The sequence below is a fragment of the Anomalospiza imberbis genome, chromosome 6 (genome assembly GCF_031753505.1).
Source record: "Anomalospiza imberbis isolate Cuckoo-Finch-1a 21T00152 chromosome 6, ASM3175350v1, whole genome shotgun sequence".
Taxonomy (NCBI): Eukaryota; Metazoa; Chordata; class Aves; order Passeriformes; family Viduidae; genus Anomalospiza; species Anomalospiza imberbis.
The window spans coordinates 12,302,387-12,327,695 of record NC_089686.1 but is presented as its reverse complement, the minus strand read 5'-3'; the positions used below and the strand labels follow the sequence as shown (position 1 = coordinate 12,327,695).

At 40.5% G+C, this 25,309-nt stretch overlaps 2 protein-coding genes across 16 annotated transcripts in view; one reads left to right on the top strand and one right to left on the bottom strand.

Moving 5' to 3' along the window:
• SETD3 (SET domain containing 3, actin N3(tau)-histidine methyltransferase) overlaps nucleotides 1–25,309 on the bottom strand; it is a 611,377-nt gene that overhangs the window by 333,711 nt on the left and 252,357 nt on the right. The gene's annotated exons all lie outside the window — the stretch shown is intronic.
• The window catches only part of EML1 (EMAP like 1), a 121,054-nt gene that overhangs the window by 29,279 nt on the left and 66,466 nt on the right, over nucleotides 1–25,309 (top strand). For 3 of the 15 annotated variants that reach the window (XM_068192405.1, XM_068192410.1, XM_068192409.1), the window contains exon 1: nucleotides 13,203–13,475. The exons of 1 other annotated variant lie outside the window; for it this stretch is intronic. In XM_068192405.1, the coding sequence (XP_068048506.1) occupies nucleotides 13,409–13,475 (67 nt within the window). In that variant the 5' untranslated portion in view covers nucleotides 13,203–13,408. Of the gene's footprint in view, nucleotides 1–13,199; nucleotides 13,476–25,309 lie in introns of those variants that run through there. 11 more of the 15 variants (XM_068192402.1, XM_068192401.1, XM_068192404.1 and 8 more) reach the window with 7 other exon arrangements.

Sequence of the window (25,309 nt, the reverse complement as noted above, 5' to 3'; positions counted from 1 at the left end):
TTTCCCTCTGATAATAGAGGGAATGAAAATAAGCAGCACTATGGCTCCTTATTTATTAATTGCATTCTCCGGTTAAAACATCAGGGCAAAGCAGCAGCAGATTCTCTTTGATTTGTGTGTATTTTTGAAAAGTGTACTCTGGGCCTATTGGGAATTATGTTTCTGAATGTTCCTTTTTCTGTACTCTCTGAGTCATATTCCCTTCATTCCTATACCTCACAATATTTTCCCATTGCCATAGAGACAGCCTGTGAGGAAAGCACAGCCAAGTAACCTCAGGTTTTTACTGAACCCAAAGTGCCTGCCAGACAGGACCTCTGCTTGAGTTTATCTTACATCAAGATGTTGATAGGAAATAAGTAGTGCTTTTTCTTTTTGAGAGCTTCATAGCTCCCTTTCAAAATAGAGATGATATTGTCACCTGCCTGATCTAAAAATCCTCTGATCTTAAATCTTCTGAGCAGGTCTGGATCTGTAAGCAGCAGTGAGTCCACACCTGAATTCTCAGAGAGCAGCTAAAGGAATTGAATTGGAATAGTAAAGCACGTATTGCTCACATGGATCTGCGCGTGTCCTCCTCTCCCCTTCGGTTGAATTCCCCAGTCTTAGAAAGAGTTTGGACCAGAGCCGTGTTTCTGAACACTCCCTCTGTTGGACACAGATCCAAATGCCACAGCTTTCTCAAATGTCACACTACTATACCCAAACAGAAACTGACTTTTTAAAGTGTGAAGATATAATTTTAAACGTTGTGGTTTAGGTTCAGAAATACATAAAATATTAATATATTTTATTGTTTTAAAGGTGCGTCTCAGATAATGCAAAAGCCAAATTTCTCTTGTAGAAACTTCTTCTGTTAGTACTGCAAAGGGCAAGTACAGGAATTAGACAGTCTAGCCTTCGAGGTTAATGATTGTTTTCAGTGCCTGTTTGGGACATTGTGCCATTAAGATATGAATAATATTAGAGCATTACTCTTTATAAGGGAAAGGGAGGACAGAATGCCTTTATGTGTAGGTGTGTGTGAATGCAGACAAAAGAGATGCATAAATGCCTTTCATTTCATACAAGGGAATAATACAGCACATCCAAGATCCAATTCTGTCCCTAGCAGTACTTTGTGATATGAAGACATATAGAGGCTAAACTCACTTTAAAATATTTTCAGATGTGCTGATTACAGATGCTTGGGAGCTTCAAATGCTGTGACAGCTCTTCTTTCCATAGGTGTTTGTGTTTGCCTGCTAAGCAGCAAATAGTGGCTTTTAACTGAAAACAAATACTTCAGTCAGTGTGAATTACCTTTCCATTTCATCAGCTTGTCCATGTGAGAATTAAAGGAGTGGATCCAAAAAAGGGAGCAGAGTAGAAAAATGAAATCCCAGGCATCTCATGTACTGTTTGGGAAGCAGATAATGAGGACACCTCAGTCCTAAAACCTGCTTAGGCTTTTGGCATTTCACTGTTGCAACTGTGATAGTGATTTTTTGGCCAAGTTTTGACTCTGCTTTGTACCCACACAAGAATGAAAGAGGCATTATCTCATTTTACAACAAGCACTAGTGGACTGTGGCTGCTTCTTGTTGACCTGACCTGACACACACCAGTGACTGAGAGAAGAAAGGCTGATTCTCCATCACTAGCCCCCAGAATAGCAGCACTGCACATGCATACTCAGTAAAGTGACTTGTTTTTTGGTATATAAACTTTATTTTCTGATCTGATGTAAACTACACTGTTTTCTTCACCACCTGCTCTTGGACGTGGTAGGAATATATTACCAATTACTTAAATGGGGAAAAATTGATCTCCTCAGAACACACAAAAACCAATGGAACAATATTGTCCTTTATAGTCCAGCTTAATAGCAACTGAGATTTTTTTAAAAAGTAAATTAGTATTATTTGAGGGGCACCAGTCTTGTGAACCTATGTGAACCTAACCTCATGTGAAAACAACAGCAAAATGCCCATGGAAATGGGCCTGGAGCTACATTTCCATAGAAAGCTTAGTGGTTAGGCAATAACTCTAAGGAAGCCTAGGCTGGAAAAGACCTCGAGTTCATCTTGTCAATCTGACCCAAAGCAGGACCAGCTATATGACATCAAACAGGACATATAGCTCCCTAAAATGATTTCATGGGAGCTCTGTTACTTTCTTGGGCAACTTACCCCAGTGCTTTATTGCTCTTACAATAGGAAAAGTTTTTATTCTAATGTCTAACCTGAATGAGAACCTTTGTTGATACAATTTAAACAAGATGTAATGTTCCAGCTGAGGCACTCTCAATGTTGAATAGGGTGGCTGGATTTCTTCGTACTTTTCAGGACTTTTATCCATTGTCTTACCTTGCTTGCCTTTTCCACTCTGCGTAACACAGCTCCATGTTTGGTTTGTGGCCTACCCTCAGTCAGGCTATTTCCTAACCAGTTATTACCCACCTTCCTGCAGATAATTCCTGTCTAAATGTAGTCCCTTGTACTGGTCCTTAGTACATTTTACCTTGCTTTTAAAGATAGTTCCTTCAAGCTGACAAAGTATTTGAAAAAAATTTATCTGCTTATTGACTGGTATACTTGCAGAGCTCCCAGGCTGCGACCAGCACATTTACTGAGTATATCTTCTGCTTCCTTTTTCAGTCACTAATGAAAATATGGACTGTAGTGGGACTAAGGGGGAAGATGTGCAGAATCATATTTCATACCTACTTCCATTTTGTGCCACTATTTAGGTATGGTACCTCAACAGTCTTACACCTGTTTGAGCAGGTGTAGTGGGGTCGGCAAGGCTGCATTTCCTCATTTGCTTCTAAGAGTGTCATGAGTGTGCAGAAAGCCTTTTGGAAGTTGAGTTACATGACAACTCCCTTTCCCCTGGCCACAGCACAATACAGGCATAGGAAGAACTAAGCTGGTTTGACAAACTTTGTTCTTAAAATAAAAACTGAATACTACTCACTTCCCTTCTATTACACAAGCATTACATAAGACATGTATGTCTAAAGAATCCTAAATTTTGGAGCAGAAATTTCACATCCAGTCACTCAGAAACTTAATCAGTCTGCCCTTTAAGCATCATAGGATGAAGTTAATACATCTAGCTAATTTAAAATAAAGCATTGATTGTGGTACAGCTAAGAGATGGATCAAACTGCAGAACTAATTGATTTTAGTAACTACCACCTATTTGTTGGATTAATTTTCAGCTGGAGCAGTTCCCCATCCAGATCTCTGCACACCCTTACAGATCACTGTGACTGAGGGATGAAGGAAAGCAGTCAGGAAGTGGGAGTGGAATGAAACAAGGAAGGTGTAACTACATTTATCAACAATAGGATTGTCTTAATACGTTTGTTGAAATGCAGCTTTAATGAAAAGAGACACAAAAAGTCATCAATCACTTGTATGTTGCTCACGTCATCTGTCATTTGAAGCCTTGCACCCCTGAGTTCTGAACCAGCACTCTCCTGGCCTTCTTTCTATGCATTTGTAGCATGACATCTTGTAACCTCACTGTCCCTGCTTAGATCTTATTTTGTGGGTTTTTCTTTCTGATTTTACATGAACATACTTCTGCCATTCATCCGTACTTATCCTGAAGAGTTCAATCCCTTTCCACACACTTTCCCTTGGTCAGGTCAGACAGGGGCTTGTGACGAAGCCAGGAACTTTATTACTACACTTCCTCTCCTTCCTCTACACTGGCAGAACTTGAATACTTGAATCTCTGAGTTCCAAAGGAAAACATGCAGACATGGAAAAAACCTGGGTTTCAGATTTCATATGCCATATTTCCTAATTTCACATGGAAGGAAATGGTGAATGAATGACAGAGCAAGCACTCTTCATCAGACAAATGGAAAACAAAAAATACTAAATCATATCAAGACTCTCTCTTAATTGTACTGCTTGAATATGAAGGATCTCCAAACAGAATGTAGCCCATGGAGGACATGAGCAAAAGAGAAAATGACATTTTTTTTTTTCTCCAGCCCTTCAGCAGTTCTGATCTGCTCAGCAGAGCTGAATAGATATTTTACTCTGCTTCTGGCCTCTAATTGCATAATTTTCCACAAGTTCACATCTATAACAGCTGAAAATCACGAGTCACATGTATTCTTTTCCAGCATAAAGTATTATTTACTCCTTACTCTTGCATGGTCATAAAATGGCATTTAATGTCATTTGTGAAGTTGGAAAAATGTCCTTTACCACAACCTTATGTGGGTTTTCTTTTAAACATCTTACATATCTGAAATGAATGCCATCAACTTCTTTGAAATGTCTTTATTTTCTTAATTGGTCATACAACAATAATTGCATCAATATTGCAAAACTCTTTTTCCCCTGCTGAAATGAGTGCTGAATAAAAAATATCTGCTGATGTCTTGAAATAAAAGATGTCGTGAAAGAACTAGAAGATATTAAGGATGTATAAATCTGACAAATCTGGACCCAGAGTTTTGACTGCCAAAGGACTGTTTAATTGAATGGAGTCTCAGATGAGCATTAAACAGCTAGGTTATTTGTAATTATTTCTGTGTAGAGTGCCACAAAGCTATATAACATCTTTTCTAATAAATAAAAAGGAATGAAACCAAGCATTCAGCTGAAGCTGATGGTGCTCTGCGAGGTTACACATGAAGAATTGGCCCTTGACCTATTCTTTCCATCCCTTAATTTAGGGAAACTCATTCACCTTAATATGGGAATCTTTGAAGTTATAGTTTAGGCAGAAGATGCAAAATTCTTCAGGGCAAGATTTCTCAGACATATGTAAAATATACCATAAGCAGGTTATGGCCAAAACATTCATTGAACAGCTACTGATATAAAAAAAATAAAAAGAGCTGTTTGAGAGGAAGAATGCAAAGGAAAAGGTGGCAGACCCCTGCATAACAGGGCTGCAGGCTGATGTTTAGGGCAAGATCTTAGCTTGGACTGCATGGTGGTCACAGAGTGTCCCTTGGCAAGCCCCAGCCCTAGACCAGCCAGTGTACACTGCAGGGGTTTTATGTTCCTAATTCTCTTGTTCGTGGCTGCATCTGCTTGTATAATTTATGGCACACAATACATATTTTTCTTTTGAGATTCGCTCTATTATTCTAGCATTTATTCTGTCAGAAAGTGGTGGGACAATGAGGGGTTATCTGGCATAAAAAAGTTGAAAAGAACTTGTCTTCTTGCCCTTTTTTTCTTGAGTTATGACTGCTAATGACAAAATCATTTTCGTTTTTCTTCTTTCAGTTATCTTTAGCTCTGGTTTTCTCTTATTTCTTTGAAAGCTTGAGAGAGAAATGTCAGGTGGTGAAATACTTAAGATTAAAGGGCTGCATCAGGAAACATTTTGAAAATTAGGTAACTTGGTATCTGAGACAAATGTACAATTGTTCTTCATGCTTGGATGGCTGTCAGCCAGGCAGCAGGGCTCGGCTGGTTCTCAGGGCTTCATTCAGACACTGTCATTATTGCCCCTATTACTTTTTCCTTCATCCAGGACTCTCTTGAATGCCACCACCAAAGAGAAGAATGCCACGCATGGCTTACCCTGAGGAGGATTAGTAATCCTACACCTTGCACTGGCTGGCAGAGGTGCTTTAAGAATAACCAGAATTCTTTCACCAAAGCCAAATATTTTATTACTGTATGGACCTGATCTTGCCATGTAAACCCTAATGCCTATTTATGTTTCTGGGCAATTAAGTGAAGGTTTCTTTGGTTCAACCACTTCCTTTCCTGCAGTTTATTTCTTACATTTTATATGTTCAAAGGAGTTCAAAAGTGAAATTTATTTAAATTTCTGGATGCACTTGCTATGAACCTGCAGAAAGAAATTACTTTGAAAAAACACATTTAACACAGAATTGCTTTGATCACATTGTGGGCCTTGGGTGATTGCACAGACCAGAATTAAAAAAAAAAAAGTTTCTTCCAAGGAAAATTCTGTTCCAAAGTAAATAAAAAAGTTTAATTCAGAACGTAGTTGCCCACAAAAATAAAAGTTACAGCCCATGCTGGAAATCAGTGTAAAGTAATCTTGAGAACTGTAGGAAAGGATTATTTCCTATTGCTTCTTTCTCCAGACAGCCAAGCTTAGATTAGCTGATGATTTAACTGTTTCCTTCCAACCCCAGGTTGGAACACAACCCCAGGTTGTGTCTTGGGATCTTGACCCGGGAAAGCAGAAATAAGCTGAGGCAGTAAAAGCAGTGGAGGGTTGAAGGTCTCAGTGTAGGTGGTCTTGGGCTCTGTAAGTTATCAAAGGAATCTGCAAGAGTAGTGGATTGAAATTCCTGCCTAGCCCTTGTATGTCACACTGCAATTCACTCTCCTGTTCCTCCACCCACTCAAGGAAAGCTCATGGAAATTCAATGAGTTTGAACCAGTGGAGCTGGTATGGTTCCCTGCAGAAATAACCCACACCATACAAATGAAATACTGACTTCTTTCTTCCCCTACCTCTTTTGGCATAATTAATATTATATTTGGTGAAAGACACAGGGGGATGGATAAGTAAAACTTGAAGTTAAGTTAGTTGAAGTGGTAAATGGGCTTATGTGATGACAGGAGTTAAAATTACAGGTAAACTCTCTGCAGTTATTTCCTATTACTTGTTTAATAACACAAATCAGTTTTTCCAATAAATCACTCGCTAAAAGCAAGCATAACATATGAAATCACTAGAAGAAATACATTATTTTTTCCAGCTATCTCTCAGAAGATATATGCTATCATTCATTTTCCATATCTGGGCAAGTTTCCAGTAATGTAACTGCAAATGTAGAAAGTGCCATAAATGAGATTGTCTAGTCCTTCTAACATTAATATATTGAACCAACACAGTGCTTTGTCTTACCCACACGTTTTTATGTGTGCTTTGTTTTCTACATGGCTGACAGCAAATTCTCCTGGTACATATCAGTTCCCACAAGATGCCCTTGATTGTGCTGGATCCCAAAACCAGTGAAACAGTGACATGGGAAATTGGGAAATTTGGAATATCAGTTCTGGTAAAGCACAAGTTTAAACCACCATCCTACTGACCAGGGAATATAAAATAGAGTGCTGAGATCCTTCCCTCTCATCATAGGCACTGTGGGTACCTGCTTGCAGAAGAGAGAGATTTCTTTCTCACAGTGTAGCTGATGTATCCTTTGGACAAACATCCTGTTTTGTACTTCTGGGTTTTACATGTTCATGTGAATTGTTAAAATGCTCCTTCTAAAAAGTGAACAGAATGGGTACTGTAGAACCATTTTATTAAAAAATGGCAATTTTTGTGTACACCTTAAATTATCAACCTGCTATGCTGTTATTTAAATACAATTTTTAAAAATATGTCTAGATTATAGCTTACTGTAGTCTCATTCTTCTCTAATATCATTCAGAAGGCACAGATTTATGTAGCTGTGGCTTTGTATAACTCAGACATTAAATTTTAACAAAATATTATTTAATATACACATAAAATAGATCTCTGGAATATATACTGTCACAGTAACATCTTTATCATCATAGCATAGAAATTAAAACAAAACTACTCCTCTCAGCCATGTGCAGAAGGGTGCTGCAAGCCACACAGAAGCATTACTTTTTCATACTTGCTGAAAGCATTTCCCCATACCTACATTTTGGGGCTCCCTGAGGTTCCAGTGGGTGCAGGAAAGATCCTTCTGCTGGGAGGGAATTCCCCCTGGGAACTGACACAGACCTGTAGGCATGATCCTCCTGTGCCCTGAATGGTGAACTGAGGAACCTGTGCCAAAGCTATTGTACCTGAAACCAGAGATGCCCCTCTTGCAGGAGGTAGGATTTGTGCCCCTGTGTACATAGATCTCAAAGAGCTCTGCTAGCAGAAGCTTTCAGACTGTGTTGAGGGCTGCAGCCACCAAAATAGGGTTGCAGAACTGAGTTATAACTGAAAACTTATAAGGAGTAATTTTGAAGGGTGGATGGATCATTTTGTGTGATGCCATCCATCACTGCCTCTTCACGTCAATCTCGCAGAGTATTATTAATATCTCAGAAGTCCTGTTCCCATCTGCAGATTGCAATGGAATATGGACAGGAGTTGCATTCCTGTTTATCTGTAGTACATTTTGCTTCTCATCAGTTTCAAATCTCAATGTCACAGCTGTGGATGTAGTAAGTCTACACTCAGCCATTACATACATTGATGTGCATTGAACCCAAAGTGTTAGGGGGTCTTGCAAACATAAGAGTGTTTCTACCACAGGCAGTGTGCTTGAAAGCATTTCATAACAAACCATACAAGTAGTATCTTCAGTGTTTACAGGCAGGATATTCTCAGTAGACTCATATTGCAGTTGGTGCAATAACTGGTAGTTATTCTGGCTTGATTCTGTCACAGACTTCCCAGCATGACCTTGCCTGTGTCATGTTTTTCTTCAAATTTTCCGAATAAGCAAATAAAGCCAACATTTATTTCAAAAAGGTGGTGCAAATCGGAAAGCATCAGTGTTTGCTGAGCAGCCTCCCATCTTTGAATAGGAAGAGTCATAAATGTGGAAAGCATTATTCTTTTCATCTTCAAAGTCTTCTCTTTGTATTTACAAATTAACCAATCTGCAAAACAGTATTTTTTTTTCCAGGGCAATATGATTAAGACTATTCTTATTAATTACAGGGAAACTTCCATAATTCCAATATATGTAGTTCAAAACAACATGATATATACATGCATATTGCAACATATTTTCATTTGGATTGTTAAACCTGCATAGCTTTGATGGCTTCATCCCACATTTGCTATATTGTATTTTTAATGCACTCAGACTGTGCTGGTATAATGGTGATCCTCCTCTTATACCCCATCTTTCCCACATGCATGAAGTCTGCTTTGTAGTGACATTCATGAAGCTCCCTGCTGTGACTGAAACACTGGAGTCCTGCTATTTAGAATGAATGATTATTCCAGTGGTTGAAGTGTTCTCACAAAGGAGACTGGGCAGCAAGGCACTTCTTCCTTTCCTACCACACTAGGAGAGGAAACCTTTTTTTGAGCCTATGATGGGATCTTGACAGCCAGTACCTTAAAATAGTCTTAGCAGTGAAAAAAAAAAAACACTTCTGCAGAATGAAGACAATATATTCACTGCATGAAATTCTCTTTAAAAACCCAAACATCCCTGCTGCTTTCTGAAAAGAAAGGGAAAACAAATAAACATTTAAAAAAAAAACAATATAAATCAGGATTTCATTAGATTTCAGGGAGTTAAAACCAAAACTTAACCCCAGAGCCTTTCTCTGCTAAGTGCTGATCTCATCCTGCTAGTTCCAAAACCAGGCATTGGCTATTCCTTCCCTAGGGCTCCTGCTGTGTGCAGCTTGCTCCTGCTGCTGCTGCTGCTGGGTGTTGTGCTGCTCAGCCCTGGCTCCCAGCTTCTCTCAAAGCACTCTCTCCTCCAGTGCCGAGGCAGGGAGGGCACTGTGCCTGTGCTATGATGCCAGCTTTCAGACCATCCAACTCTCAGTGCTGGGGATGAACAGCTGGAAAAGATGCCCATTTCCTCTGTTTTGAATGAGATGATTGAGGGAGAAGCACACACATGGTACCTTGTGTTTTGGATTGCAGTCTAGGCCCAGGCACCAAGTGTTGCACTGCTTCAGCTTTTTAATGGATGAAATTTCTGACTCACAGAGGAAAAGCAAACCTTGAGCAAGCATACAATTTAAAAGCTTCCAGGCTCAAGCAGAGACCAACAGCTGCATTAAGTAAGACTGTGAATGGTGAAATGGACTCTTACATGTTAAATGGAAACACAGTGAGCTACAGAAATGAGCTTAGCTCCCTTTGATCACGCTTCAGTAAATGTGACCTATCAAATGATTGCTAAAGAGCTTGAGGGGATCTTCAAAAGTTCGTCATGGTAAAACAGATGCTATAATTATATCCACTGATAAATTTTAGCAAAATCAGCACATTTGCTGATGGTGCTAGATGCTTTGCCTGATGAAGATTTCTCTAGATACAATGTACATTCCGTGTGCACAGCAGCTATCCAAGCTTCCCTGATCTGTTCAGCAGACAGGCTTTGCACTGACCTGAAAGAAGAGCCCTCCAATCTCCGTGGTGAACTGAGCCTTCACCTCCTGTAAACTCTGCACAGAAGGGCTCACTGCACCTGATGCCCTCAGCAGCTCTGCACAGCAGGCTTTGCCACTGACAGCCAGATTCCATCGTGCTTCCCTTAGCAAGTGCCATCACCTCCCCTGCACAAACCTGCTGGAAGCAGTGGCATTCAGCACATACCCAGGGGACAGCTATGAAGGGCAGGCTGTCCAAGCTACCACCACAGGGTGAAAGCAGCCCGATCCTGTTTTCAGGAAGGGATAAAGGGAACATCAACATTTTCAGGAATTGGACGTTGGTGATCCTAGTGAACCCCTCCCAACTCAGAATATTCTGTGATTTGGTGAAATTTGACTACAGCCTGGTAACAGGGAGTGAAAGCAAGTCTTCTTTGTCCTAATATCGGAGTATATGAACTCCTGAAAATTCAGCAAGGGATGGGTGAAAGCTCTTTTATTCTCACTTACCTAATAGTAATTTGTATTACACTACTCAAGACAAACTAAAGTTAAGTCATTAGGTATAAAATACAGCTTTCGAAAAGGTAACATCATACAGTTTCTGACTGCTAGCAGTCAGTGTGCACAAGTGTACAGCAACAAATCCTTTCCCAATACATCAGCCCCACTGTACTGCTCAGAATGCCACATTCCCACCTTTATGGTTTCATACTTACCAAAGAACTGGCTTTGAAATGTACAAATGATGCAGGCTACAGTATACTGAAATATGGATAACTAAAAGTTTTTTTAATGTTTCACCGTACCAGAAGAATTCCTAGAGACACATCAGTGCATCCTTCTAATCCATTGTGCCATTGTTCCCACAGCCAAACAGAATTTCTTTTTCATTTCATGCCTTGTGGTGCAGTTTAGTATAATGAGATTGTTACAGGTCTCAAAATCATTAAATTATGAAAGTGTTTCCCTCTTCTAACCCTTGCTCTTAGAGTATAATGGAATCATAACAGCATCTGGAGACTGGAGCTGAGACCATTTTCTGTCACATCTCTGAGCTGATTTGCAGCACGCTGAGCTGAAAGGCTTCACAGACACCATCACCGTTAATTTCAGTGGGAAATCTATTGTATGGTTTTACATGTTGCATCTCTCTCTAAAGATAGATTAGATTTGAGTTTCTAAGTCTTTTAATTTTTACTTTCTGAAATGGAGCTGCATTGCCTCTTTCTGGTCTTTCTTCTACTTTCACAAATCTCATAAAAGCTACTGGGGATTTACTTTTCTTATCTCTGTAGCAACCTCACTGACAACACAGTTTTTACTACAAACATAATACTTTTAGATAGCATAGGTTTAGTATTTTTTATTTTCCAAAACTTAGACATCAGAAGGAGGTAGAGGTTAAAGTAACATTGACATCTTATGGTGAGCACACCTCTTGTCTCAAGATGGAAAATAAGCATATTAAAACACTTCTCAACCTCAAAAATAATAACCAAATGATGGCAATAATGTTTTAAAATGAAGGAAATTCTTAGTCAGAATTTTTACTGAAAATGAGCCTAATTTTTCTATTGTTGCAACTTGTCCGCCAAAAATCCCATATATGTCTTTCTGCATGTGTACAATGTTTTAGAATAATATAGCATCTTTGAAATATTTGATGGCTTATGAGTGAAAAAGTCATGAGAAAACCTAAGGGCTCTGTGTTAATTTTAAAGATGAGAAAGAATCATGTCTCATTTAAAACACTGAGAATACCTATATGCTTTTGTAGTTTTGAAGTAATTTTCTTTTTTTTTTTTATCTCTGGTTTTGGTTTTTAAAAATATATCATTAAATTACCACAATTTTCTGTTATTTATAGCCCAAAGCTATAAAATGCAGTTGTTTTTGTCTGATACAATTTAAGCACATGAGGCTGGGTAAGTGCTTGTGCTGGAGATGACTTCAACTCTACCAGTATTGGCACTGGCAATTCAAGAGGGAGCACTTTTCACTCCGCTTTAACATGCAACTGATATCTCTGCCTAATTTTATAGCACACTTTTGTGTTAGCACTGCCATGGTTTAGTGGTTGGTGAAAAGGCTCACACATACCAAACCCACGCCTGTAAATGGATCCACATGATGGAACTGCCCTGCAAAAAGCTCCTGGAAGGACTGAGGACTGAAGACATGACGTGTTAAGTGCTTCGGCATTTTTCAAGATGAAAGGTGCTATAGATGTGCAATGAACTATTTCCCTTGTGTCCCTTGAGGAGCTTGAACTAAAAATGTCTTTCAGTCACTGGACACTTCAACATTCCTTAGCACAGAAATTGAAGCCCAAAATGTATCAAATAATTTCACAATATTACTAGCCATCGGTTTTGGACCACTACCTTCATATCACCACGAACAGACATTATGAATATACCTAGATAAAAACATGTTAAACAGTTAAAGCTGTTTTAGTATCCTGTATTGGGAAAGTGCTTCGCTCTTCAAACTACATAGCTTAAACTGTATAAAATGCCATAAGGAATTACAGTGTGTATGATTCTTTTGGGTTTTCTAAGAGCCTGTCAATTACAATGTTATCGTGACAGCTCCATCCTGTAGCCAGGAGAATCGCCACTGAAATCAGTGGAGGGCATAAGGTGCAATTACAGGCAGGCTGGTGGAAGAAACGAGAGGCGCCTCGGATAAGGCAGCCGAGTGCTGAGGCAGCAGGGAGGGATGCTGGGGCTGCGTACGCGGGGCTCCCCGGCTGCACAGCTGCCACCGCAAAACCCGTCCCGTATGCAGGGACGCTCCGGCCCTAACCGAGTCCATGGTGGTATTCGGGTTAACCCCCGGGTGATCGGCGGGCATCTCCCGCCGCAGGGCCGGGCAGTGTCTCTGCTCCACCTCGTCCCGATCGGGACACGCGGTGTCGCCGGGCCTCGCGGTCCGGCGGCGGCAGAGCCCCGGGCGCGGCAGGGGGACCGCGCGGTTCGTCCTTCTCTCCGGCGCGGCCCGGAGCCGGCGGCTCCGCGGAGGAGAGATGGCCGCGCCGGCCGAAGGACGCGGCTCCTCGCTCGCCCTGCGCCTCGGGGTCCCCCCCGCCTCCCGGGCCGCGCCGTGACGGCGGCCGCCCCGCCCCGGCCCGCCCCGGCCCGCCCCGCGGGTCTCCCCCCGCGCCTCGGCGGCGGAGCGGAGCGGAGCGGCCGCCGCCCCAGCCGCGGCGGAGTGAATGGGTTGCCATGGCAACTGAGTGAGGCAGGCAGCGAGGCCGCCGCGGCCCCAGCCGCCTCCGCTCCGCAGCGTGTGGGCGAGCAGGCAGCGGGCGGCCGCCGGGACAGCCGAGGGGACGCCGGGAGCGCAGCGGCAGGATGGAGGACGGCTTCTCCAGCTACAGCAGCCTCTACGACACCTCCTCGCTGCTCCAGTTCTGCAACGGTAAGGGCGGGGGCCAGCCCCGGCGAGCAGCGGGGTCCAGGCGCTCCGGCGGGGCGGAGGCGGAGGCCGGCGCGGGGAAGGCAGCGCCGGGAGCGGGCCTGGTCCGGGCTGCCGGCGGCGTCTCCTCCGCCCAGGGCCGCCCGGCTCCGCGGCGCAACTCGGGGAGAAGAGGAGGAGGAGGAGGGAGGAAACTTCACCCCCTTCAGCCTCCCCCGTTATTCGGCGGGAAACCTGCCAGCCCTCGGGGCGCCTCTGCGAGCAACTTCTGCACGTCCTTCATGGGAATATGCAGAGATACGTGTGCGTATGTGGATGGTGGAGATGTCTGTGTGCATCTTTCCCAAAGGCAGATCTAGTAGCTCAAGCGGTAGCCCACCGCTGCGTGTCTCCGTTACGCGTATGCCAACATACACACACACATATACATATAAATATCTATCTATCTATAAATAAACATATATATGACTATAAGACATGTATTTATATGCATGTATAGTGCCGAGCTGCCCGTGACCCCGGGGGCGCAGTGGGACGCCGCGGCGGGGGCAGGTGTCCTTCAGCCCCCTGCCCGCCCCCGCTCCCGGAGCCCCCCCGGCGCCGCTCCGCACCGGCGAAGGGCGGTGTTGAGGTGCGAGATGCCTGTGTGGAGTTACGGGAGTTGGCCTGCAGTTACTGATTTTTCTTTCTGCTGTTTTTTTTAAGGTAGGGGTTATTGGGGTGGTGGCGTCACCTGGGTGGCAGCATGACAGGGGAGCTGCCAGGCTGCAGTGATGGGTCGTAAAAAAGGAAGGAGATGAGGAACTGCCAGTGTCCTCACAGGCAGTACTGGAGATTGGCCTGCATAGTACTTGGGATTATTCAAGTAGCTGACATTTTCCTTGAGGGAAATAAATCAGCTATTTTAAATATTACAGAGAGTTCTTCATGGTAAACTGTAATCTCAAAATACCTTACTTTGATACGAGTTCTTGCTTTCTAGCAGCAAAATTGTGAGCATTCATAATCTCACATTTCATATTTGTGGATCTCATATTCCTCTACATTTTAGTAGTGGTCTCTGCTTTCTACTGCTGTCCAAACAGCTGAAGTCAGGTTCATATGAAATTGCTTCACAACAGCAACTGCATCAGACATAGCTGCCTCTTTCCTTGGAAGCTGTGAAGATGATAAATTTCACTTTATTTTCTTTGTGGTGTGGTGCAAGAAAGAGACAGGTTTGCAGAAAACTCTGATATGTGTGGACCTGGAGACTGTGGGAGCAGTTTTTTCAGGGCAGCAGGAGTTGTGTGTGTGGGCTGTGTATTGTGCAGTGACACTGTATTTTTGGAGCTCTTCAGGAGAGAAAACTATGACTGTGTATGAGGGTTGCACACTAATAGCAGATGCCTGTTTTGCCTAAACTTAATAAATATTTCATTTTAAGTGTTTTTAATAAGGAAACATACAGCAATGTATTTCAGAGTTTATACTCTAATCCATTTATAAGCAAGCTGTCTTCCTACCAAAATCCCTGAGCTTTGCTTTTACGATGGTCATGATAGTAGCCTGCATGTGGGAGCAGAAGGAGTAGCATCACTTTCTGAATAGTTTGAAAAAGCAGAGTAACTTATTCCTGTGGACTGTCCCTCATGTTGATTTGGTAACTCTGAGCACCTATTCTACTCGGTGGAAATAAGCCATATGTATTTATACTGTACATAGGTTTTAAAATCTTAGTTAATCCTTAAGTATTATATTCTAGAATGTGTTTCTAGAACAAATCACTTGCTTAGCTTTGTCTCATTGTAGATAGCGACCTCAAGGGCTGTTGTAAGTTTGTATTATTCTGTGCTTATAGAAGAAAGTGGTTGAATTCAGAAGCCCTTCATTTTACAAGTTAGCCTTTAGTGAGACTGTATTAAATGAGATGAGGAAATAAAGATAATCAAGCCTTTGAGTACAGCCTTGAGGTAATCAGGTATTTCACACATGACCCACGAGGAAGAAAATATAAATAGAAGATGCCAGTGAGGGTTTTGAGGTTGGAAAGTGGTAAATAAAATTGCATTACAGGAAACTGGAAAGCTCTTGCATGTATAATGGGCAGTATGAAAAATGATGTGAAGCTGGGAGTGGGGCAGACATATAGAAGGAACCAAACAAAACAAGCAAGTGGTAGAGATAGAAAGACAATATGATTTTAGTATATGGCAAAGTGAAATACAGAATGGCTGGTAAGCACTCAAACTGATCATTGTTGTATGCTGTAAAGGTTCCTGTTCTGAATAGGATTAATTTTAGTTGTACAAGAAAAGACATGGTGGAATTTTCTGGTGCTCTCAAACAGAATAAATGATAAAGAGACGGCCTGTATGTATTGTTTCAAAAGATCAGGATGCAAAGGCTGTGCTACTGAAAAAATATCCGTGGGTTACCTGTGGGGTAGCCACCAAGGTCTAGCCTGGGCCAAGGATGGCTGCAGCCTCTCCGACCTCTCAATGCATTCTCCTTGTTTGGAGTGGGTGGGAGCCCAAGATGGGAATGGGAGGGAGGGAGCAGTAATGAGCAGGAAGCTGTGATGGGGATGAGGGAACAGGACCTTGTCTGGTGGAGGACCTGGTCAGGGAGAAAAAAGTTAATATGAGAGCAGATTTGCCCCAAACTTGCTCCTTTCTTTCTAGGAAGAGCCCTGGGTTCAGGAGGAGAATTTGGGTCTTCCCTCATATGCAGATTTAGTTTGCATGATTATTTAATAATGTGTTTTTATGACTTGTGTTGTGTAAAAAATAAGGTAAATGGAGAAGGAAGGGAGAGAAGAAAGAGGGTGAGGAAAATATGTTAGTTTTGAGCTGCATGTCTAAAATCTAGGGCAAATATTTAGCACAGCTAGTTCAAAGACACCTACTTTCTTCAAACTCCTTTTTACAGAGTAGTAAAACTACAGTTGGCATTTGAGAAGTACTGTGTTAATGAACACAAGTGTCAGTCTGAGATAACATCAAAGCAAGAAATACAAATTTCCAATGTGATTTTAGGCTAGTTATTTCATTCTTGATGCCTTAGTTTCCTTAGTTGTAAACTGAGCAGAAAGTGCATGCCTGCTTTGGAGGAGTTTATCATATTTATTGATTTGTTTGGTATCTCCCTCTTCAGTTTCAGAGGACAGTCTTCAGATGCACAAAATGTTTTGTTAATTGCTCTGCTTGTTCTGTTTGTTTATTTTTAAGAAAGACACTAAAATAACTCCTCTTAAAGCCCAAGGACACTTCTCAACTTGCGTGTCACTTTCCGTGTAATGAAGGACTCTGGTTTATTTTGCATGTTGTAAAGTACAGCTTAGATAATATTAAATGTGTCTGGTTATAGATACCTTTGTTGGTATAGAAGTTACTTTTAGGTAGAAAGCCAGTATGTTTATCTGCAGTCAATCAGGTTGTTAGTCATGTGTTATTTAAGCTGAAGGTAAAAGTGGAAGGATACTGATAAGGTGAGATAATGTTGAGGTTTTTAGCATCTGTTTAAAAACTGATGGAGAGAACCATGCTGAACATAAAACCCTACCAAACAAGACACACACTGGAATTAGAGACAGTGCTCATCTTGCCTCCAGCTGATTTACTAAGCTGCAGCTGTGATCAGTACTGATTATAGACAGGTTGGAAAACATGTAGGGTGTGGGCATAGTTTTGTGGGTCCTCAGACCACAAATCCCTATCTATCTATTCTCTATCTATTTACACAGCCTTCACCACAGTAATTGCTGTGGGCAGGATTATTAGGTATGTGAAACGTAAAAGGTGAAATCTAGGATTTCTGCAAAATGCCTATGTAGACTTAAAGATGGAAGTGAAAAATTATCTATGATTTCTTTGGAACTTGTAGCATCTTTTAAATGTCCTTCATGTGGCTACTGGGAAAATCATACTTGTCAAATGGCCATTCCTGCAACTACAAATGCCTTGTTTGACAGAAGCTTCAACTTCAGAGTATCTGGGTAAAGCAGTAAAAAAAAGTGTGAAACATTATTTCTTAATGAAAGTGATGTATTTGGCAAAGGACTTCATAATATTAATTACAGTTCTGTTTAACAGATTACCTGAAGAATAGTTGTTAGTAAAAAATTTACAGTTAGAGAAAAATTTAAATTGATACAAACTATGCTATAATTTATTTTTTAAAAAGAGCAGAATAATCACAGAATATGCCGAGTTGGAAGGGACCCACAAGGATCTGATCATCCAACTCTTAGCCCTGCAAAGGACTATCCCCAAGAGGCACGCCAAGAGCATTGTCTAGATGCTTCTTGAACGCTGTCAGGTTCCCGGAGAGCCTGTTCAGTGCCCAAGCACTCTCTGGGTGAAGAACCTTTCCCTGATACCCAACCTAAACTTCCCTTGACACAACTTCTGGATATGTCCTCTGGTTCTGACACTGGTCACTGCAGTGGCTGCCCGTCCTCTTCTGACCATGAGGAAGTTGTAGACTGTGATGAGGTCTCCTCTTAGTCTTCTGTTCTCCAGGCTGAACAGATCAATAATAAAAAAACCTCTTAAGCAGTAATAGTTCCTTTTGGCTCCCTCTCCCTAAAATCACCAAAATCACTAAATTATATTAAGATTTTTGGCAGGTAATAACTTTGATAACTGTCAGTCACTCTTAAGTCACAAAAAGTAAATTGTGTGACTCAGTTTTTGTCAGTCTATTTATGGTTTGAATCTTCGGCTTCTGTAATTCTCCTCCATTCCTGAAAACAAATTGAATATGTGTACCTCTTCCCTCTGACTCCTGTATCTGCAAGTGGAGCAATGCCTGTCAGTGAGGAAGTGAGCACCACAAACAGGAAATCTCTATGGACAGTATTATTCTGGTGGCTGTCCCTTCTTTCCAATTTGACTCTCACACTTCCTCTCCTTAACCTTCCTAAATGCAGCCAGTTACCCTCTTCCTACAGCTGGACCAAAGTCACACAATATGGAATGGGTTAGGGAAGGAACAATGGTAAGTTGAGCCTTGTAGCTTTCAGGGCACCAGTTCAAATCTGTCAAGGGCTGGAAGAGACTGTAATTTGTTTTACTGTAATCACTTCCTAGCAATAATGCAAAACAAAATTGGATTTAATTCAGTATTCACTGGGCAGATTTATGCACTCTGTGTAGGAAAAGGTGTTGCAAGCATGTTCAAAAAGATGTTGCAAACATGTTAATAACATTACTCATGTTTTTCTCAGAAGTCCAAAACAACACAGTCAGGGAGACAAATCAGGCTTTCCCTTGTTTCATCTCAAGACCTCTTCTCTCCAGAACAGCAGCATTTTCTGAACTCAGGAATGGAGGCCATGCCCCACTTGAGGCTTCTACCAGTTTTGTAGGACATAAGATTTTATTACCTTAGACAGCATTGCTTAAACAGCATTTTCTTAATTTTTCTTTCAGTGAGATTTGTTCTGGCTCTTGCAGTCAAAATGTTAAATGAAATGCTGAATTGGACTCTACATTAAGTGTCAGTTTTATGCATTTTGGAGCTATACAGAGTATAAGTTGTTTCTAGAATATTTTTCTTCACTGCTGGAATAAAGGGGAGGGAGAGGTGACATACAGAAACACTTTTTTTGTTGGCATGTGCAGTAATTGAATGCAGAATAAATCAGTATGCTATGAATTAAAAATAACTTGCTGCAATGGACACTTGCACAATATATATTGTTAGCCTATTAGAGCTCAAACTATTATTGCTAATAAGACACTATATAAGTAAACAGAATTTGTTGCCCTTTAATTAGCTATTTATTTCCAAAACATGAATTATTGATGCTTGTGTTAGTCATGAATGGTGTTAATTATAGTTACTGGAATTTAATTTTTTTCCTTTTTTTTTTTAACTAAGCTTCTAAAAACAAATGAAAATGTCGACCAGTCATGAGAGAATCCTCTAGTGATAGTTAAACCTCAACAGAGAATCTGTGTCAGTGTTAGCAATATGGAGAGAAACTACAAGTATCAAGTATTTTATCATGAATAAAACAACATACAGAATTGCAAATTAAAGCATTGGGCTCTCAGCAGAGAAACATGCTTTATCTGATCTTCAAGGAGTTTTTAAAAAATTTAATAGTACTTTACAGAGCTGATAAAATATATGTTTTAATTTCTGATTAAAAATAGCAAATCTGAAATTCTTTCATTGAACCTTAAACCATGTGCAAATAATTCAAATAAGATTGAAATTATATTAATAGTACATTATTAAAAAGTGAATATACGTGAGGAGACAGTGAGGCAGTGCACCAATCAGTGACATACATTTTAATAGGTTTTATTCTGACTTCCCTCTTCTTTCTCCTTTCCTTAGGAATTTAAGATGAAGATTTTAAAGTTGATGTTCTTTTGTCAAGAGAAGTTTTGTGAAGCTGTAATAAAGAACCTTTTTTTTGATCTCGAAAATCTTTGAGGATGATGAGAGAGAATAAGGAAGGTTGTATGAAATGGTGTAATGACTACATTTTTTGTTGGGTGTTTGCTCTTTGCAAATGACACTAATTGGGCAACCATAAGGAGTTGTGAAAGCTTAAAGGGAGTGCAAAAGGAGTTGTGGATGAAACTCTTCTTCCATGAATCACAATTTAAAATGTTCATCCATTACATAATTAAAATGTGGAAGTAGCTCCCTGAGGTTTTTTAGGGAGATGGGGCGGGGATAATGATATGTTAACATGATTTCACTAAATTAATTCTTTGGAAAGTAATTAAGTGAGATTTCCATACTCCATTACTTCCAAAGGGTAAAATCTGACATGGTCCATCATATTGTCATCTTGCTTTGAAATGACTGATTATTGAATAAATATATAATATTCATTTGAAAACTAGCAATGGAGATCTCTAGCAATGTTTTTAGGTATTGTGGAATGTAGAAACTAATCACCTTTTTGGATTTAAAATCTGAAATAAACACTTCATTGTGATAAAAGCAGTTTGCATTTCTTAACAGCGTAGACCCTGTATTTGTTTGGAAACTTACATCAAGATTCCTGCAGATAGGAATGAAAAAATGTTTTCTGGTTTTAAGTATGACTTCTATAATCTGTTGTGGGCCAATATGTGAAGTCTTGCTACTGGCTTTTAGTCATCTGAGAATTGAGTGTGAACAGGAGCCTAAGCTAAGCTTTGAAATGTGAGGCTCCTAAGATGCAGAATAGATGAACACATTTCAATATGTAAATAGAGAAACAATCTTTGTTTCAAACTAGTAAAGGCAAATATTTTCAAAGGAAAACTTTGTAATGAACCTTGTATTTTATGAAAATTAGATCTTTTTCTTACCACTGTGTTGGAAAACATAGCAGACTGAAACAGCCTTTGACATTTCCCAGTACAGCTCCTGTACACTCAAGTGGGGCTAACTGGGCACTGGTGTCTAGAGTTTCCTTGAGGCTGTTAAAGGTTTCTGTACCCTGAAGTCAGAAGCATTAGGAGCAGCTCTTCCTTTATTTTTTTCCTTTGGTGAAAAAAAAAATCCCTTTGAAACCTGAGAAATATGCTGAGAAACAGTTTCGTATTTATTTTATGCCTACTAAAACCAATTACCATTTTGTTGCTTCCTTTTCCCCTTCCCTATGCAGCATTTCACAAGCTGTTTTACCCAGATCTGTTGCTGCCTAGAAAGCATCCTTCCATCTCCCACGTGGAGATGCTGCTTTAAAGCTTGCAGGATGTGGCAGGTGGGTCCTCGTGCTGCCCTGGAGCAGGTACGTCAGGGTTTGGGTGTTACCCACATAGTCCCGCTGCTCGGTGCCCAATGAATGGCATGGTGCCCGAGGGTGGCTCCTTGGAGGTGACTGAGGTCCGTGGCTACATGGGTGGTCCAGCAAGGCTAGCTGGGCCACAGGGGGCAACGAGGTCTTTATCTAAACTGATAAAAACCTTACAGGCATTAGCATATTCTGAGGCTCAGGCCAGTCTTTATTCAAACCAGTGTCTGCATTCCTACCTTTTTGCTTTACATCTTCCAAATGCAGGCCAGAATTATAGGGCAGTAGCAGACTTAAACGATTATGCTTAAATGATCTGAAAAATCAGGCCATCATTTTTAGGTTACTAACTGTGAACCTAAAGATTGAATTTTGAATTAAATTTTTAAATTGAATTTAGGAGTTTCTGTCCATGTATTATATGAGGCAGTGTTATAAAGCACATGTATAATACCTCAGTGTAACACAGTAAATAATTACTGATGTGATTTAGGGTAAGAAGCAAAATCCAGACAATGTGCAGGTGATAGAAATTTAATTGTGGACTTCAGTAGGACTGAACTTTGAAACTCTGGAAATGATCACGGCAAAGCCCAGGTGAATCTAAAAAAAATAGTATTCTTAGAAATCTTGGCTCTTGTAGTAAAATATGTATCTATTGTAATTTAGTGAACTCTGTATAATGCCATGCTAGGAAGGAGGTGTGAGGGTAGGTTCTTGCTTTTTATTCCCTTAATGCTAGATAGTGTGAGAAGTCCTTGTGGTAGCTGTATTTCAGTTTGGAAATAAATGATTTCCTCTGTGTTCAGAGGTTTTAATGAACTAATGAGGGGTCCTTTGGGGCTAAATATTTTATACATTTTTTAAGTTAAGCATTTATATGTTTTGCAAGGCTTGATGCCTTTCTCCACTGAGAAGTGAGAAAAGATCCATTTATAAATCTGGGGGGTTGGTGTGTGGTCCAGCAGACCCCCGGTGTAGGCTGGGGTTGGCTACTGGTGGCATACAGATAAGCCTTTTCTTAACTGGTGTACTGCAGGGTCTTGCAGCTGAAGGGCTGCATAATTAAAAGAGGTATATCTAAGGTGCACTAGCTCTGTGAGGCTGCACTTCAGCACCTGCTATGTCCACCTTAGCAGGAACTGTGGGACAAGAGAAAGAAATTTGTAAAGCAAAACAGTTTGTGGTAAGGGCTGGGTTATCCAGTGTCTCTGCATTTACTGTGTGCTAGCTCTAAGATAATGCCATGTACCAAACACACTTCAGCACTGGAGCACTCCTGCTGTGCTACTGGAGTGCTCTCCCAAGACTTGGCCTCTCTATGAACCAAAAAGGGCTGATGGGCATCTTTGGGTCCAAACTAAAATATGTATAGGGAGCTGTGGCAGCTGGAGCTGGGGCAGTTGTATTGCTGTAGTTTTGAAAGATGTTTTCTCCCACTCTCTAGTGTTTAACTATTATTCATTTTGATTGGGAAGTAACATGGTCAGTACACCAACAGAGGAGTTGCTTCCTTGATATTCTGTCCTAATTTTCTTGAGAAGAGATTTTTAATACCGTGAACAAGAGACCGTAGGACCTGTGTTTGGCTTGAGCACTTCTTTAGCTCTGAAATTTTTTTTAACAGTTTCTCTGTCAGAAAGATCATTATGAGTGTTGGTCATGCTCAGAACAAAAAATTTAAAACTCCAGACTTCTTTCTTTGGAGCAAGTTGTAATGGATAGGACAGAACTAAAACCAAGGCTTTACATTTACAACAGTTCTGCTTTACTGAGAGATCTATGTCATTTTTAATGCAGAAAGAGGGAAAGGAATATGGGTGTAGCAGTCTACCTGTCCTCTTTTATTATTTAATAGCTTGGTGTTTCCATCTCTGGTTTTAAAGCTGAATAAACAGGATACAAATAGTAAGGGCTTTGGTTATGGGGGTTCCGTCCCCAGATTGTTATTGATTATTGTGTGGTGGGTTTTGCTTAGATTGTTTTTGCTGTATTGGATGACCTGTTGTTTGAAAGACTTAAGATAAGCATGTTATCTGTGCAAGCCTGAAAAAATGGTTCTGACTATCACACCAATGCTATTTCAGAACAAATTTATAGCTGAATTACATTGTTAGTTATTTGAATGGTATTTCATCTTTCTTTTATGATCTGGAGGCTTTGTTTTGGTTTTAGGAAAGAGTTAAATAACTGAGTTGTGGGATTAAATGTTCAGCTATGGAATTGAGAAATGGTTGCTGTTGTGTTAAGTGAATGCTTTATAACTGAAATTCATGGAAGCTGGAAAACACATTTGTTGGTATGGTCTCCCGAGAGCAATATATTTGTATCTACTCACTTATTTTTTATGGAGCACAGGGTTTTAGGCATTAGGGTGAAACTTTACAGCAGTGAACAGAGTAGTGTGGTTTATTCCAGCATTGCCTCGTGTGTAAATTATTTGGGAGATTCTGTTCTGTAGCTGTCAGTTCTTGGTAAGATACTGTTGCTTGTATTTTAGCTTCTTCTGTGAGCACATACCCCTGTGTGATTGATCTGCTTATTTCTAAATTTTGTTTAAATAGGGGGATCTATAGCAGGCCAACCTACCACTTCCCACCCTCCCACAGGGCCAAGATGAATCAAAAGAACTCTTTCTCCTTTCATCTGCCCTTTAAAAATTAAATGTACCTTGTTTCTGATGCATATGGATGTAATACAATCATTTTTCTAACTTTGAAGATGAGTAACACTATGTGATAATGTTTCAACTGTTTCAATGAAATGAAAGGATACAAAGTAATATAGATAGGGAGACAAAGGGATGTTAAAGATGACAGGCTCAGTCCTTCAGAAGTTATGTGATAAGAGGGTGTATAGTGTTCCTTAGGAGTAAAGGTTAATAAACCAGAGAGCTGTGGGAGCTGGAAGATAGCACTGTAAAATTCAGAAGATGGAGGTTAAATGGATTCTGATCTTGAGGGCAAACCTGTTGTCCCTGCCCCACTGCCCGTTTCCATTTTCAGCTGGGGCTGATAAGCCACACCACACTGTGCAGCTGCTCAGGAGGAAGGTCTTGTTTCCCCTTCCCTCACTTGCTGTCTGTGGTTTTACCTACTTGATGGACTAAATTGTCAGGAGCTAGTTTAACATGCTAACCTAACAGAAGAAAAAAAATTAAAACCAGGCATTATCTGTGTGTGGTATTTTGGTTTTGATTTTTCTGGGTTCGTTTTCTGCCAAGTTGGAGAATTAAATCAGTTTCCAGAGGCAGCAAAAGATAAATTGTAGGAAAAGTGGGTGCTGCAGGTGGACTGGGGGCTTCTAGAATGGCCGTTGTGTCTTGTGGAACTGGACCCTTGCTTTTGTCAATGCAGCTGCTTGTGGCACCATGTGTTGCACAGCATCAATAAATTAATCCAAGTTGGAAGTGTTGCCCATCTGTTATATATTCTAGCAGGTAGAAGTGATCCCCTTTTTCTGGTCTTGTGCCAGTCATAGTGGTGGTAGGCAAACTTTTAAAAGAGTGCATAAGGCAGTACAAGGGAGAGACACACAGCTGCTGAAGACTAATAAGGAGGGAAACTACTTTTTGACTGCTACAAATATGATTGAAAATTGAATTAAGGTTCATAGAGGTGGAAAATTACCTATGCATCATAAATTTAATTTCCAGTCCACCTACCCATTCTAAGCAGAGTGAACTCTTAGAGTGAACATAAAGTTTTGAGCATTGAGATTCCTGTCTTTCTTTGGTGAATGTTTAGTTTTTGTCGTTGTTTTTCATGTGTGTCTCTGTGTATTTTGTTGGGTTTTTCCCTCCCTGGAAACTATGAATCTCAATCTTTTTTGTAATCCTTTTTATGTGCTCTTCAGAATATGACATCACATTCAATTAAAAAAATAATCACAGTTAGCCCCAGGCACACAGGTGTACTCAATATTTTTTTAAACTGAAATTTTAATTAGTAATTGAATATCACCTACTTTTTTTCTTGCACTTTGGAAATTTGTAACTTTGTATTTCTTAGAATTTTCCTTTATAGTTTTGAGATAGAAGTAAAATTTCTATCAAAAGAACAACAATCTCTTCTTTCTTACTTTACTTGGGAACATACTTGTTTCAGGG